The sequence below is a fragment of the Salmo salar genome, chromosome ssa20, assembly GCF_905237065.1.
Source record: "Salmo salar chromosome ssa20, Ssal_v3.1, whole genome shotgun sequence".
NCBI classification, from domain to species: domain Eukaryota; kingdom Metazoa; phylum Chordata; class Actinopteri; order Salmoniformes; family Salmonidae; genus Salmo; species Salmo salar.
In genome coordinates this window covers 71892192-71908784 of record NC_059461.1, presented here as the reverse complement: position 1 = coordinate 71908784, position 16593 = coordinate 71892192, and the positions used below count along the sequence as shown (strand labels likewise).

Sequence of the window (16593 nt, the reverse complement as noted above, 5' to 3'; positions counted from 1 at the left end):
AGAGAGGAGCGAGAGAGAAGCGAGCGAGCGAGCGAGAGAGAAGAGAGCGAGGAGAGAGAAGAGAGGAGAGAGAAGAGAACGAGAGAGAGAAGAGAGCGAGAGAGAGAGAAGAGAGCGAGAGAGAGAGAAGAGAGGAGAGAACGAGAGAGAGAGAGAAGAGAGCGAGAGAAGAGAGCGATAGAGAAGAGAGCGAGAGAAGAGAGAGGAGATAGAGAGAAGAGAGAAAATAGAGAGAGGAGAGAGAGCGAGAGAGAGAAGAGAGCAAGAGAGGAGTGAGAAGAGAGAAAAAAGAGAGCGAGAGAGAGAGAAGAGAGTGAGAGAGAAAAGAGAGAAAGAGAGTGAGAGAGAAGAGAGCGAGAGAGAAGAGAGCGAGAGAGAGAGAAGAGAGGAGAGAGACGAGAGAAAAGAGAGAGAGAGAAGACAGCGAGAGAGAAGAGAGCGAGAGTGAGAAGAGAGGAGAGGTGAGAGAATAGAGAGAGAGAGAAGAGAGAGAGAAGAGAGAGAGAGAAGATAGAGAGAAGAGAGAGTGTGTGTGTGTTTAATGTATGACGGGCAGGGAAGATAGACAGCCACTATAACCAACTGACGAAAGTCTGAACAGCCCATCTAGATGACCTTGGCAGTGTATGTGTGGAAAACTACGACTATAAAGCGAGAGAGGCAAAGAGCTAGACAGAATCTTTTGAAAAGTAGAACATGACGCCGGGGAGAAATCCCAGACCAATAATAATGGCAATTAAGAAACGAGAGTGCAGGAAATAAAAAAGAAAAGGGGAAGTAGAGGAACCATGGGGTTGGCTTAAATTGCTCTAATTGTTGTCTAGACCACTTGAGCCATTTCTGCTGTCAGCTCAGCACCAGGTGACCCTCTGTTTTAGTGTGTTGAAAAGACAAATTAAAATAAATAAAAACAAGAGCAGATATTAAAATTAAAAAATCCGGGGAAACTCGGGCCCCCATGGCGAGGTCTGCTCATTTTTCTCTCCGAGCGCCACTCAGTGACACTCCTATTAATAAAGGAATATTAAATCAGTCTTTCCAATGCAGCTGGAAGCTTTTGGCTGGTGCGGATGTGGATTGAAAGGGAGATCTATTAATGTGCTGGATCTGAAGACTCGTGAGGGTAAGGGTTATTAAAACCAGCTCAAGAAAGGAGACAGTCTAGATGAGAATGGAGGAGGATTTAGCCACACATTGTAATACGTGTCAAAATGAAATCTCAGTATAAACTAAGTGGGCTACACTATACAAATACACCTCCATGATCACCATAGATGATTGGATTGTGAAAGATGTTGTAAGGTGTAACTGTGCTCTCTAACAACTGTCGTATGATAAAAAAAAAAACATTATCTATGGATATCCCTGTTTGGGAGCAGAAAATGCATACATACATACATACATACATACACACACACACACATACACACACACACACACACACACACACACACACACACACACACACACACACACACACACACACACACACACACACACACACACACACACACACACACACACACACACACACACACACACACACACACCATATCAAATATTTCCTTCTCCCTCTAACATGAGCGGATGAAATAATGAAATGACAAAGATAGAGTAGCCTCATTGTGAGGGAGAAATAAACAACTTCTCAGAGTGACACTGCTGCTTAGTATCAAGCAATGTTCCTGACTGGCTGCACTGTTCTTATCAGAGTGACCCAGTCCTAACATGGCTGTTTTAACCAAGTACCCACTCTATCTCTGTTTATACAGCAGGCTAGATTCCTCATAATTGCTAGACTTTGCTGAATTGCACATCCCCCTGGCCGTTCCCATGTTGAACAGGATTTACGGTATTTAAACCAAACTGTCAGCCCCACTAATAACTACACATGACTTACGCTGATTGGAGCACAGTTGTGGGGTTAGAACACTATTGGTGATTTCAAAAGAATCTCATTGCAATAAAATGTTCAGCACTTTCTGCTCCAGTCTGGATTTAACAAAGGAAATATGGCTTTAAGGGACCAACAAAAGAACTGGCAAAAGAAGAGTAAGGTGTGTGTTTCTGAAGACTATATCATTCAGATAGGCTGTGCATGAGCTATGATAACAGTAATCCATTCAACTCTTTGTTCCTTCTTTTCTCATAAAATGCATTACATTCCAGCAACTAAACATTATCTCGAAAGATAATGTCAAGCCAACAGGAATAATTTGCCACAGAACCTTTGCTCAACTTATTCATGATGATATTCACTATAGTCAAATACAAGCATTGGGTGCTCAATTTGTGGTCACTCGTTCTGTATGACAAATTCCTCATCAATTTCTCTTTCTTACTTAAATGAGCAGTATAAATACATATAAATGATGGTTCATCACCTTATATGAAAAAGTAATGCACCGTACCAACAAACAAGATGCATTGTGGGTAAGCAAGGGATGGAGATCAATATTTGAAGGGTGCGATAAGAATAAATAATATTGACCTTGCTATATCTTAAACAAAAACCGGTACTAACAATGACGCTACTGTAATGTATGCTGAACTGAAAATGGGAAATAGGTATACATGTATGCCTACAGTACATTATGTCACCATCACTGTGTGAAATAAGAACGGAGTGTCTGTCTTTCAGTCAGTCAACAGACAGCCATCAGCCATGTATACATACATATTAAACTAAACATATCCTGAAGTCATTTCCAAAATCAGTGTATGAGAGGCATGCAGGGTATAGCAGGCAACCCGCCAGGGGTGTTACGCTACAGTACACAGTGTGTACACTACAGTACACAGTGTGTACACTACAGTACACAGTACATCACCTTCCTTTGATAGTTATTGTTTCCCTCTCTGTCTCTATAAACACCTTTATTTTCTCTCTTCATCACTCTCTTTTACATTCTCTCTCTCTTTTACATTCTCTCTCTCTTACATTCTCTCTCTCTTTTACATTCTCTCTCTCTTTTACATTCTCTCTCTCTTTTACATTCTCACTCTCTTTTACATTCTCTCTCTCTTTTACACTCTCTCTCTCTCTCACACTCTTTTACACTCTCACACTCTCTTTTACACTCTCTCTTTTACTCTCTCGCTCTCTCTCTCACACTCTCTCTCTTTTACATTCTCACTCTCTCTTTTACTTGCTTAATCTCTCTCTCTGTTTTACACTCTCGCTCTCTCTCTCTTTTATACTCTCACACTCTTTTACACTCTCACTCTCTCTTTTACACTCTCACACTCTTTTACACTCTCACTCTCTCTCTCTCTTTTACACTCTCACACTCTTTTACACTCTCACACTCTCTTTTACACTCTCTTTTACACACTCTCGCTCTCTTCTACATTCTCACTCTCTCTCTCACTCACTCTTCTACGCTCTCACAATCTCTTTTACACTCTCACACTCGCTCTCTTTTACACTCTCACACTCGCTCTTTTTTACACTCTCTCTCTCTCTCTCTCTCTCACTCTTTTACACTCTCTTTTACACTCTCTCTCTCTCACACTCTCTCTCTTTTACACTCTCACACTCGCTCTCTTTTACACTCTCTCTCTCTCTCTCTCACTCTTTTACACTCTCTTTTACACTCTCTCTCTCTCTCACACTCTCTCTCTTTTACATTCTCTCTCTATCACACTCTTTTACTCTCTCACACTCTCTTTTACACTCTCACACTCGCCCTCTTTTACACTCTCTCTCTCTCTCTCACACTCTTTTACACTCTCTTTTACACTCTCTCTTTTACTCTCTCGCTCTCACACTCTCTTTTACATTCTCACTCTCTCTTTTACACTCTCTCTTTCTCTCTCTCTCTCTCTCTCACACACACACACACACACACACACACAATAGCCTTCTGATTAATCCCTAACTAGAGTTCATGAATCTGAATGGCATCATTGACTGATTGAAGGATTGAAGGAGACGTTAGCAGGGTACACACCTGGGCTCTTAAAGGGGTCCGGGCTGTGCTGCAGGTGGTGCTGGAGGGGGGAGTTGCAGGCGGAGGTGGCATGATGCTCACTGTGCTGCAGCATCTGAGCAGCATGGGGCCCCAGGGAGCCAAAGTCGGCAAAGGAGCAGGGCGGCCCCCGCAGGTCACTGGGCCCGGCCCCGGAATAGAACCCATAATCTGGGAACCCTGAGAGATAGGGGTATAGTATAGGGAGGGGAGGGAGGGAGGAAGGGGCGGGATGGGACGCATGTCCATCATCGTGGAAACATTTTACACAGTACTATAGTAACGTAATGGCTTTTTTTGTGTTATTTTATTGCTATGTTGTTGTTGTTTTTCTGCATGGCATTGTGGTGTGGTAAAGAGGAAGGCAAACTACAGCAAACATCCATGACTTGTTTTCTTCCTGCTTCTCCCCACCGCCCACCACCCCCCAGCTCCCCCATTGGCAGTGTGTGTGTGTAATGTGGTATAAGAGACTGGGTACAGGGGCACTACGTTACACACACACCAGCCCTGCTCCCTAACACTAGTGTAGCTGATGTGGGCTCAGGCTAAAAATGATGGTCAAAGAAAATCTTTAGCAGAATTTACAACAGGTCAGTTCATGTAATCTTCACTTGCTCGCTTCAAAACACACACACATAATAACACACTAAGAGCTCAAGAGTGAAAAATAACCAAAATGAGATTCTCCTAAAATTATCGGGAGAATGATTAAGGAAAATATATTATTCATGTTTGGGCTTCTGCTCATAAATCAATAAGATTAGAACAGAAATTCCTCATTCATTTTAGATTTGACACAGGCAAGATTCCACAATGTACTGGACTACTGATGTGGTGGACAGGAGAAACAGACAAGGCATTTGTTAACTATAAAGCTTATGTCCCCACAGCTCCGTACCGTTGACACTCAGCACACTCACAGAGAGCTGCATTATCTGTGTAAATGGACTGTACTTAAAGAATATTATGATTTTGTGTTTTTATATTAGTTTTGTTTAGTTTCAGTTAGTTTTCAGACCTGATTTGCTAGTTTTTATTTAGATATAGTTGTATAAAAATATTTATATTTCATTTGTATATTATTTTGTTTCAGAAAATGATGTGTCACTTTCATAGGGTATACATCAGGGGCGTGTTTAGCAGGACGCAACGTTTTGGAATGTTCAGATAGAAATAGCCTATGTAGAACAAACATGCCTCTTTGACATGTAGAATAAGGAATCACATCAGCTCTATTCATGGCATTTCTATCTGCAACGTTTGAGACTGTTTGGCAACTAAACATGGCAAAGGTCTTGTGTCAGTCATTAGATTAGGTTAGGTTTAAATTATGAAGTAAATCTCAATGTGACTTGGATTTAAAAGGAATAGTACAGAGGAGACTGGTACAAAAAATATGGTGGAAGGAAACTCTCTCTCTCGCCCATGTTTACACCAATACAATACTTTTTAACTTTAGTATGTAAGAAGAATCAAGTTAGCAACCTAGCTGATTTTGTTAGCTAGTGACAGCTGGTGATAGTGATGAACAAGCTAGGCATATTTAAACATTGCCATCAACTGGCAGCCTTTACCTGCCATTTAGTACTTGAAAAATCCCCAAAAGCTTGAAAACACCACTAGATTGTTGGCCAAAGCTTCGAATTTTTTTAAACTCAAATTCATGGTGGTTTTTATGTTATTTTAGTTAGTTTTGGAGTAAAATATAATAGTTTCAGTATATTTTTAGTTTTTCCAAACATGTTCATTAATCAAAGACTCAGTGGCGACCCATCATTCAGGGAATTTTGAGCCCCACTTGTTAGCAAAAAAAATATATATATATTATATACAGTACCAGTCAAAAGTTGACACTTTATATTTTTGACTATTTTCTACATAGTATAATAATAGTGAAGACATCAAAACGTAACACATAACACATATGGAATCATGTAGTAACCAAAAATCAAATCAAAATATATTTTATATTTGATATTCTTCAAAGTAGCCACTCTTTGCCTTGATTACGGCTTTGCACACCCCCTGTATATAGCCTTGTTACTGTTATTTTATTGTTGCTCTTTAAATATTTGTTATTTTTCTATTTTCTATTTTTTTTCTTCATTTTTATGTATTTATTGTTTACTTCAGTTTATTTAGAAAATACTTTCTTAACATTTACTGTTTCTTAAAACTGCATTGTTGGTTAAGGGCTTGTAAGTAAGCATTTCACTGTAAGGTCTACACCTGTGACAAATAACATTTGATGTGATTTGTTGCTAGTGGTGACCTGTCATTCAGGGCAGGTGGATTTGTGTTGCCAGTGGCGACCCGTCATTCAGAGCAGATGGGACAGAGCCTGTTTTGCGCCCCACCTGTTTTTTTGGTTTTTTTGCCTGTTTTGCATGTTATTTTGGCATTAATTTGTGTCACATATCAGTTTGCAAACAATGTAAAAACACATTAATTGAGTAAACAAAGCTGCATGGTCTCTTTTTTTCTTTCTTGAGTAAGGCAGCTCCAAAATGCAGGTGTTTCAGCCTAGCTCAGTGCTTTCTGTGGTGGTGGGGCAGCCAGCGGAAAATACGGAGCGTAGGGGCTGGTAATGTTCTCTAGTTGCGCCGTGATTCGCGCAGTGTTCTGTTACTCATGGGGACACTACGTCACCGCAAAATCTACAGGGAGAGCTCGAAAATTCAAGCCCCTTGGATGCTGCCATAGAGTTACATTAGAAGTGCCCATCCAAGAAGGCTCAAGGTCATTGGTCACAGATAAAATGACGTTTAATCACGTTATATCTACCGTAGCTTTGATTGGACTGATCATTTCAAAATCTTAGCTAGCAAGCTAGCAGTCATCATCATGAATCAAGTCGACAATCTACTGGCAAATCCTTTTCAATCCTTGTCATATGAAGAGAAATTATGAAGAGAGATTATAAATAAAACGTATCGGTGCTCATCGGCCATTGGACATAAACATTACACAACAAGTTGGAAATCACAAATTCCAAAAACCACAAAAATGTGTGGTTTAGAAGGAATCAGTGGCTAACTGCAAGCATTGCAAAGCAATAACTAACCAGCTATTCAGTGGAGTGGGTGTGTGGTCCAAATCTGGGTTTAAGGGTCTCTTTTCAAAGCTTAAAAGGATAAACATTCGACATTGGCCATGCTGTCAATCCAGCATGACTTCTGCCACATTCAAAACAACTGGAAACTCAAAACTGGGAAATCTCAGACTTCAGTGAGTTCAAGACAACTGGGAACTCTGAAAAAAAAAAGAGCTCTGACTGGGAAAATACGTTTTGAACGGTCATTCAACTCGGAATTCCAAGTCGGGAACTCGGCCTCTTTCTAGAGCTCCAACCTGAACATCACTGACGTCATGATTCAACCATAAATGATGTAATATGGCAGGGAGATATGTATCCTTAGCTAAGAACGTAAACTTGTGCATCATCCTAGTAATTTGGTCCCTTTTCGCCTCATAACTTAGCCCACTGTTCTAACTTGGTTGTGCACATGTAGCCTATTTTAAATAAATGTCATCATCGAACATTGTCAGAGATTTCATTGTCTGCTTATATGCCCCCTTTATTTAACTTGCGGTTCTGACTTGGTGTACAGGGAGAATACTGTAAGAACGGCCCATGTTCTGAATTCTGTCGCTGTACATTTCAAAAGTGCTGAACAAGTAGTTATATTGACTCCGTCCGTCTTAGCTCGCTCATTAATGTCTTAATCGAAATGACGGATTCCCTCTTATCCGCTAGTCGTCCCCTTATGCCATAGTATATACATCTCAATTGTCAGTAGAAACCTCCTTTGTTTAATCAAGTCAGCCATATGAGGCTGAATGAACTGTTTCGCTGCCAGACAAGGCTCCGCTGATAGCCAGGTGTAGCAGTGGTAAGGTGTTAGGACTGCTGTTGGGACTCTGCTGTTGGGACAGCTTTATGTAGGCCCTAACAGTTTGTGGGCACCATTTGTCACCGTTATAGTGCAATTAATGTATTGTTTAGTGTTGTGTATTGGCTTTTTTGACATGCATCTAAAACATTTTTTTTTTTTTTGCCCCACCAAGATTTACATACTAAAATTGCCACTGCAAATACTAAATAGCTTTTTATGATTTGTTTTCATATTAGTTTCAGTTTACTATAATAACCTTGCTGCTTAAACACATCACTCGTGGGGCAGAACAATGTGTTGACATGGACCACAGGTCTCCTGACTCATAATGTGTTGATAAAAACCTATCTTTGCACACTGACATTACTGTACTTAGCCTACGGTACTTATCTAGCCTTTGCTTTTCAAATCCAAATGTACTCATTCACTCTACTGACTGGCCAAAATAACGAAACATACTTTCACTTCATGTAAAAAAAATAGGTTTATTTAACCTTTATTTAACTAGGCAAATCAGTTAAGAACAAATTCTTATTTACAATGACAGCCTACATGTATGCAGTGAATGAAGGCCTACAGGTATGCAGTGAATGTCGGCCTACATGTATGCAGTGAATGTTTGTGGAGACAACAGAAGACAGATGTCTAAAAAGTCGAGGAGATGGAAGACAGAAAGAGAGAGAGGTTCAGGATGCGCCGGCCCTCTCCACTCCTCTGCATCTCTCCAGAAGAGGGGGGATGCCCACTCAAGCAAGGCGTTTTTAATCATTTAAGGAAGGGAACAAAACATACACACACACACTTAGGTTTTAATAAACGTTTTATGTGCGCGCTAATAGCCGGGTGTCCTTGAGGTTCAAAGTGATTTCTGAGCTCCCCTCTAATTAGCCGTCCCGTTCTGTTTCCTCTCGTCTTCCTAATTAGATCTTTAACAACAAACAAATGAAGACCTTTACAGAGCCATGCCACCAACACCCACATTAGTTCCCACTGAGGAGGAGGCCTCCGCCTGGCCCCTTCCCTTTGACTGTCTGTTCCCCTCACAGGCCACCCGCCATGATGCCAGCCTGCAGAAGCATCCCCCTAAATACAGACTAGGGAGAACAACCTGGCAGGAATGACAGGGAGACAAATACAACATTAACACTCTTGCACATGCGCATGTGCGCACACACACACACTTACAACAAACACACCTGGCGGCTTTGTTTGCACTGACATGGAAAATGAGTCCTTGGCTGCCGGTGTCCCGGATGCTGTGAACGTCTCATCTAACAAAGCACGGCAAAATGACTTGTATTATTCAGGGAGATCATGATACCACTATCTATGTAAAATGTGGAATAAAATGCAGGTAAAAAGCTCACGTTTACAGACTACAGAGTCCGCTGGATCAGGCATCTAGAAGAACAGAGGCGCTTGATTATTGTGCTAAGCTAATTCTCCTTTCTGTGCATGCAAATGATTAACTTTGAGTGGAATTAAACAGCAGCATTGGAGAGAACAAGGTTGGGACAATAATGGCAGGGCTCTGATGTTCCTATAGCGACTCATGTCCTCTGTCTGTCTGTCTGTCCATTCTGATGGAGAATGTATTTGTTTTTTATTATTATTATTTATTTGGTAGTTGTTGTCATCTATGCCTCCTTATCTTTTTTACATTTTTATAAATAAAGCATTTCTAATTACAGTACCTCATAAAATGAGAGAAAAAACTCTATTACAACAGTTGTGTCAACTCCCAACCGCCGCCATAACATGGACAGTGTTCAGCAGCCGGTCTCTAGCATGGCCAGACAAATGTGTTGGAGCTGTGGAACATCTGCAGAGCCCCTCCCTGGCTGCAGCCTCAGCACGTCCCCAGCAGACAGCTGACGCCCGGTGAGGCTGGGCTGACTGGAGCTCTGGAGAAGTGTCGTGTCAATGCTACTACCATTAGAGAGACCCCATCTGGGAACACCACTACAGAGCCAATGGGTGGATGACATGACAGAGGCTAAACACAGGCTCTATCTAGTCCTCTAGTCCTCTAGTCCATTACACATAATGACATGACAGAGGCTAAACACAGGCTCTATCTAGTCCTCTAGTCCTCTAGTCCATTACACATAATGACATGACAGAGGCTAAACACAGGCTCTATCTAGTCCTCTAGTCCTCTAGTCCATTACACATAATGACATGACAGAGGCTAAACACAGGCTCTATCTAGTCCTCTAGTCCTCTAGTCCATTACACATAATGACATGACAGAGGCTAAACACAGGCTCTATCTAGTCCTCTAGTCCATTACACATAATGACATGACAGAGGCTAAACACAGGCTCTATCTAGTCCTCTAGTCCTCTAGTCCATTACACATAATGACATGACAGAGGCTAAACACAGGCTCTATCTAGTCCTCTAGTCCTCTAGTCCATTACACATAATGACATGACAGAGGCTAAACACAGGCTCTATCTAGTCCTCTAGTCCTCTAGTCCATTACACATAATGACATGACAGAGGCTAAACACAGGCTCTATCTAGTCCTCTAGTCCTCTAGTCCATTACACATAATGACATGACAGAGGCTAAACACAGGCTCTATCTAGTCCTCTAGTCCTCTAGTCCATTACACATAATGACATGACAGAGGCTAAACACAGGCTCTATCTAGTCCTCTAGTCCTCTAGTCCATTACACATAATGACATGACAGAGGCTAAACACAGGCTCTATCTAGTCCTCTAGTCCTCTAGTCCATTACACATAATGACATGACAGAGGCTAAACACAGGCTCTATCTAGTCCTCTAGTCCTCTAGTCCATTACACATAATGACATGACAGAGGCTAAACACAGGCTCTATCTAGTCCTCTAGTCCTCTAGTCCATTACACATAATGACATGACAGAGGCTAAACACAGGCTCTATCTAGTCCTCTAGTCCTCTAGTCCATTATACATAATGACATGACAGAGGCTAAACACAGGCTCTATCTAGTCCTCTAGTCCTCTAGTCCATTACACATAATGACATGACAGAGGCTAAACACAGGCTCTATCTAGTCCTCTAGTCCTCTAGTCCATTACACGTAACGCTCCACAACATGTATCAAAGGGTACAAACATGAGATGTTAGGAAACATAGAGGTGATTTGTTGCTGCAGGGAATCATTGCGCTGTGCTTTCCCTTCAGTGGATGCTAATGTGAGGCCAGGAAAACTCTTAAACAATAGCGATGGCCAACAATCATTGTACACTATAGTTACATCATCACATTCAGTAACATAGGGCCACTATAGTCACCCAAACGCCCCCTGTGGTGTGACAACCATGATACAGTCACCCATTTCAGTGTCATCTATTAAAAACAAGAATTACAAAATAATAAAGTAATAACAAACGATCAAGGCTAGGTGGCCTTTCTCTCCAACATCCTGTCAAACACACACCTTCTTAATTGGGGGGCCATTACTCATCTCCACAACAAATGTGTGTGGTTCTGGGTTGCCATGGCAACAGGATGGGGACTATATAGGCTCAGCGGAGTGGATCTTTGAGGGAGCGTTACCATTTATGATTATAATCGCCCTCCTCCTCTTCTCCTCAGCATGCCGTGTGTATGGAGGACGGATGAAGTCCATTCTAACCACTTCCATCATGGTCATCACCATTACTGTCAAAATCACTGTCATCATCCTCTTCACAAGTCTGTTTACCAGTCTATTTATCTACATGAGCACCTCCAGTCAAGATTTTGATTTCATGTTTCAAGGGGTGCTTTCAAAACTTTTGAAATGCTGATAATGTCACGAAGAATGCTAGCATGTGCTTCCACTTTGTGTCATGATGAATCGTTAACATGTCTGGGTCTACTGCCAAGCCTGTCTTCTAAACGTTGTGCCTAATGGAGAGAGAAACGCTTAACACCTGTCCTATCAGCAACATTATTCACACTACTTGTGTGTTGATGTTAGCGAGAAAAAACAAAACATTTAAAAAGCTCTTCCATAGAAAGATAGTGGAAGAGTTGACAAGTGGCCTGGAGGACTGGTTCCAACCTTGGAAATAACATTTCACACAATCACCTGCTTCAGGCCACACTGTCAGAGGCACTGGATCCATTTGAGAGGGCCCCAGAGTGTGTGTGTGTGTGTGTGTGTGTGTGTGTCTATTTTCTCAAACAAAACCCTGTCTCATTCAGTCACGCACACTGACCTTGCAAGTACACACCTGCACACACACACGTACAAACCCATTCAAGCAGTGCAGATCTCTTCAGAAAAAGTGAATAATACACTTGTCAAATGTGCTTCAAAATTAGCTTTGAATTTCAGAGCATCTGCAATTAGCTCCATTTCCACCTATGTCATTTGAAAAGATGAGGCTCTCTTTCTGTTCTGCCTGGAGTGGCTTTCAGTCCCCGTCTCAAACACCATTTCTTAACGGAATAGGTGACTAATTAACAAAGGACAAGTTCTTTTCAGCCTGCGATGGCAGTTCATAAATAATTGCTAGATAATGGCTCCTCATTTTGTGCTCTGATAGGCTGGCATTATGATAGTTACTAGATTATATATCCTGGATGTTCACAGGCAGAGGAGTACTGCCATCCATCCACAGACACAGCACCGCAGCCCTTATATATTCATTCAACACGCTTTCACATCCACAGACCACATACACACACATACACACACACACACACACACATACACACATACACTTTCGTGCATCACAGGCAAGCAAACACCATGAGAATAGAGGACTGAGGACTGTTGGTAGAGGACTGCTGGTAGAGGACTGCTGGTAGAGGACTGTTGGTAGAGGACTGTTGGTAGAGGACTGCTGGTAGAGGACTGTTGGTAGAGGACTGCTGGTAGAGGACTGTTGGTAGAGGACTGCTGGTAGAGGACTGCTGGTAGAGGACTGTTGGTAGCGGACTGTTGGTAGAGGACTGTTGGTAGAGGACTGCTGGTAGAGGACTGTTGGTAGAGGACTGTTGGTAGAGGACTGCTGGTAGAGGACTGCTGGTAGAGGACTGTTGGTAGAGGGCTGTTGGTAGAGGACTGCTGGTAGAGGACTGCTGGTAGAGGACTGTTGGTAGAGGACTGCTGGTAGAGGACTGCTGGTAGAGGACCGTTGGTAGAGAACCGTTGGTAGAGGACTGCTGGTAGAGGACTGCTGGTAGAGGACTGCTGGTAGAGGACTGTTGGTAGAGGACTGCTGGTAGAGGACTGCTGGTAGAGGACTGTTGGTAGAGGACTGCTGGTAGAGGACTGCTGGTAGAGGAGCCGGGTAGAATTGGGCAGACACATATATCTATCTTCATCATGCGGGGAGACAGGCGTCGGAGAGCTACGTGGTTCATTTTCACACCCTCTGGGCTCTGGGTAGGGGAGTCGTGGTGGCCTAGTTTGAGTGAACAGTCTGTTTTCCTTTGGAGTGATTCTGACATAGCTGTCTATCGGGGGGGGGATCTCGACCCATATAGGAGAGAGAAGGCAGAATGGACAGGAGATTTCAGATTATTGTTACTGATTGAGGGATGGCGATCACCTGAATGGAATGATCACCTGCAGCTCTAGAGGGACGCTGGCGTCTCGTTCCATTCTCCTCTGACTCAACCTCAATTTCCAGACACGTCCCCTCAACAAATGACAAGGGAACACTAAATTATCCAGTGGGCATGTTTAGGCTGCATTTAGAACTGAGGTCAGTCACTGGTTGGACCAGTGTGTCAGCTGCCTGGGACACATGAATAGAAATCATGTCCCAGAGTGCCACACTGCTTCAGCTCTGAGCTGTTGTAAATCACATCAATGTCGTAATCACAGTCTGCCTAGAGGAAATGACCAAACCTTCTGTGTATAATAATGGGGGGATACATTTAGCCTCAAACGCTCCAGATCCCTCCTAGATACCAGCTTTTGAGCTAGTCATCAAGAACGACTAACGACCAACAGCTACCATGCAGATACGGTAAGTGAATAATGGATACCATGTTAGCTTGCAGCAGTACATACAAGAACACAGAAAACAACAGTAGCTAGTAGTGATGCACCGGTATGACATTTTCGGCCGATACCAATATCCAATATTTTCCTTGCCAAAAAATCATAAAATCCAACATTTTAGTGGCCTATTTTAGTGGCCTTTTATGCATTCTAGTACAGTTAAATAGTTAACAAACACACATGGACACAGCGGTCTAAGACACTGCATCTCAGGGCAAGAGGCGTCACTACAGTCCCTGGTTCGAATCCAGGCTGAAACACCTCCGGCCGTGATTGGGAGTCCCATAGGGCGAAGCACAATTGGCCCAGCGTTGTCCGGGCCGTCATTGTAAATAAGAATTTGTTCTTAACTGACTTGCCTAGTTAAATAAAGGTTATACACACACACACCACACTGACCAAAAAAGTTATTTTGTTGGCATTTACGTATGTCCCCATTACCAGTAAAACATAATCAAAACCTATTTCTTTCACTTACTTGCTGTGCTGTTTCGCTGTTCATTTGTTCAGTCGTTTCATTCTCAACCAGGATTTCTATGGAACACCGTTTGGGTCTTTGACATGTCAAGTAACACTATTTGATGTGTCAAATAAGCTTGTTGACCAATCAGGACCTGAACATGATTGTACGTCACATAATAATTTAATGCGTTCAAACATTTTTTACATAGTTATTACACATTGATTACACTATCACTTGTATTTCATATGTCACAACGATTCATCGATACGTATGCTATGATGTTGGTAAAGTTGTCTCACGCACCTACAGTGCTGGTCATAAAAAAAAGCTAGCTAGCTCATGGATGCAAACAATGTTCTTCCCCCAAAACATAGCAAAACGACATCTGTTTCAGTAGCTATATAGTTAGCTAGGTGTCATCATCTAAAATATCCCTAATTTATAAGACAGTTCTTATTTGATTAACGGTGATCGGACCCATCTATGTGAAGCTAGCTACAATAAGGATTAGCCACAATAGTGGAATTTGCGGTTAGCCTTCAAAATAAAAGTATGGCATAATTCTGCTATTTGTATTAATTTGCATCACTGTCAATGACATACTTTTATTTTGAAGGCAAACCACAAATTCCACTATTGTGCCTAATCTTTATTGTGGCTAGCTTCACAACACATAACCCGGTCCGGTTGAGCCTGACTAGCCAGATTAAGCTAGCTGGCTGCTTATAATGTTAGCTTTGGGCAACAGAGTTAAGTAGCTGGCTAGCTATTTATTTTCATGAACTGAAGTTCAATTTCAATAGGCGAACAACAAGTGGCAACCTAGCTAATACTTACTCACAAGGATTCCTAAAACATTGCTAAGAATAATGAAAATGACTGCAGTTTCTACTGGTCATTGTTTTCTGGCTGGTTGTTTTGGTGCTAGCTAGGTACCAAGCTAAAGCTAGCTACCCCAGAAGTTGAAGTCGAACAAATTATACTTTATTACCAATGTGGTATTGTAAACACATCGTTTGTGACCGGCGTTTGCTTGTTTGCAGACTTTTTTGTACAGCTTTGACAGTGCTACTGTATTTTTTTTGACACGCAAAGGCCCAAACGGCGTTCCATAGTATGCATGTCGTGAAGCTAATAACAGTGACGCTATTACTGTGTAACTCTGGTAGGGCAATTTCTGAAAAATAGCGCACTTGGTAGTGTGCACTGGTGCTCGACCAGTCGGCGAAAGCCAACATCACCCACGACAGAGAACGGTTGATTGTCAAGTGAAATGAATCCCATTATCTTGGCTTTAATGGACTTCGCCTTTGAGTTGTCTCGCTGAAATTTTCTTACTCTTTCAAATGACTGCTCGACTTCTTGACTGCTTGATCCCCACAGCAGACATTGTGGGCTAGGTTAGGAATGCTGTTTTGCAAGTGTAGCGCAAACATTTTACGTGGCGTCATTCCGTCATGTAACTACGTTATATACAGTTGAAGTCGGAAGTTTACATACACTTAGGTTGGAGTCATTGTTTGGAGTCATTAAAACTCATTTTTCAACCACAAATTTCTTGTTAACAAACTATAGTTTTGGCAAGTCGGTTAGGACATCTACTTCGTGCATGACACAAGTCATTTTTCCAACAATTGTTTACAGACAGATTATTTCACTTATATTTCACTGTACCGCAATTCCAGTGGGCCAGAAGTTTACATACACCAAGTTGACGGTGCCTTTAAACAGTTTGGAAAATTCCAGAAAATTATGTCATGGCTTTAGAAGCTTCTGATAGGATAATTGACATAATTTGAGTCAATTGGAGGTGTACCTGTGGATGTATTTCAAGGCATACCTTCAAACGCAGTGCCTCTTTGCTTGACATCATGGGAAAATCCAAAGAAATCAGCCAAGACCTCAGAAAAAAATATTGTTGAACTCCACATGTCTGGTTCATCCTTGGGAGCAATTTCCAAACACCTGAAGGTACCACGTGCATCTGTACAAACAATAGTATGTAAGTATAAACACCATGGGACCACGCAGCCGTCATACCGCTCAGGAAGGAGATGCGTTCTGTCTCCTAGAGATGAACGCACTTTGGTGCAAAAAGTGCACATCAATTCCAGAACAACAGCAAAGGACCTTGTGAAGATGCTGGAGGAAACAGGTACAAAAGTATCTATATGCACAGTAAAACGAGTCCAATATCGACATAACCTGAAAGGCCGCTCAGCAAGGAAGAAACCACTGCTCCAAAACCGCCATAAAAAAG

The 16593-nt window shown here is 42.0% G+C and overlaps 1 protein-coding gene across 9 annotated transcripts in view; it reads right to left on the bottom strand.

The window, feature by feature from the left end:
- LOC106581265 (RNA-binding protein Musashi homolog 2) overlaps positions 1 to 16593 on the bottom strand; it is a 403525-nt gene that overhangs the window by 12335 nt on the left and 374597 nt on the right. For 7 of the 9 annotated variants that reach the window (XM_045703896.1, XM_045703895.1, XM_045703899.1 and 4 more), the window contains exon 12: positions 3954 to 4151. The exons of the other annotated variants lie outside the window; for them this stretch is intronic. In XM_045703896.1, coding sequence (XP_045559852.1) covers positions 3954 to 4151 — 198 coding nt within the window. The remainder of the gene's footprint in view (positions 1 to 3953; positions 4152 to 16593) is intronic. 9 annotated transcript variants of the gene reach the window in all.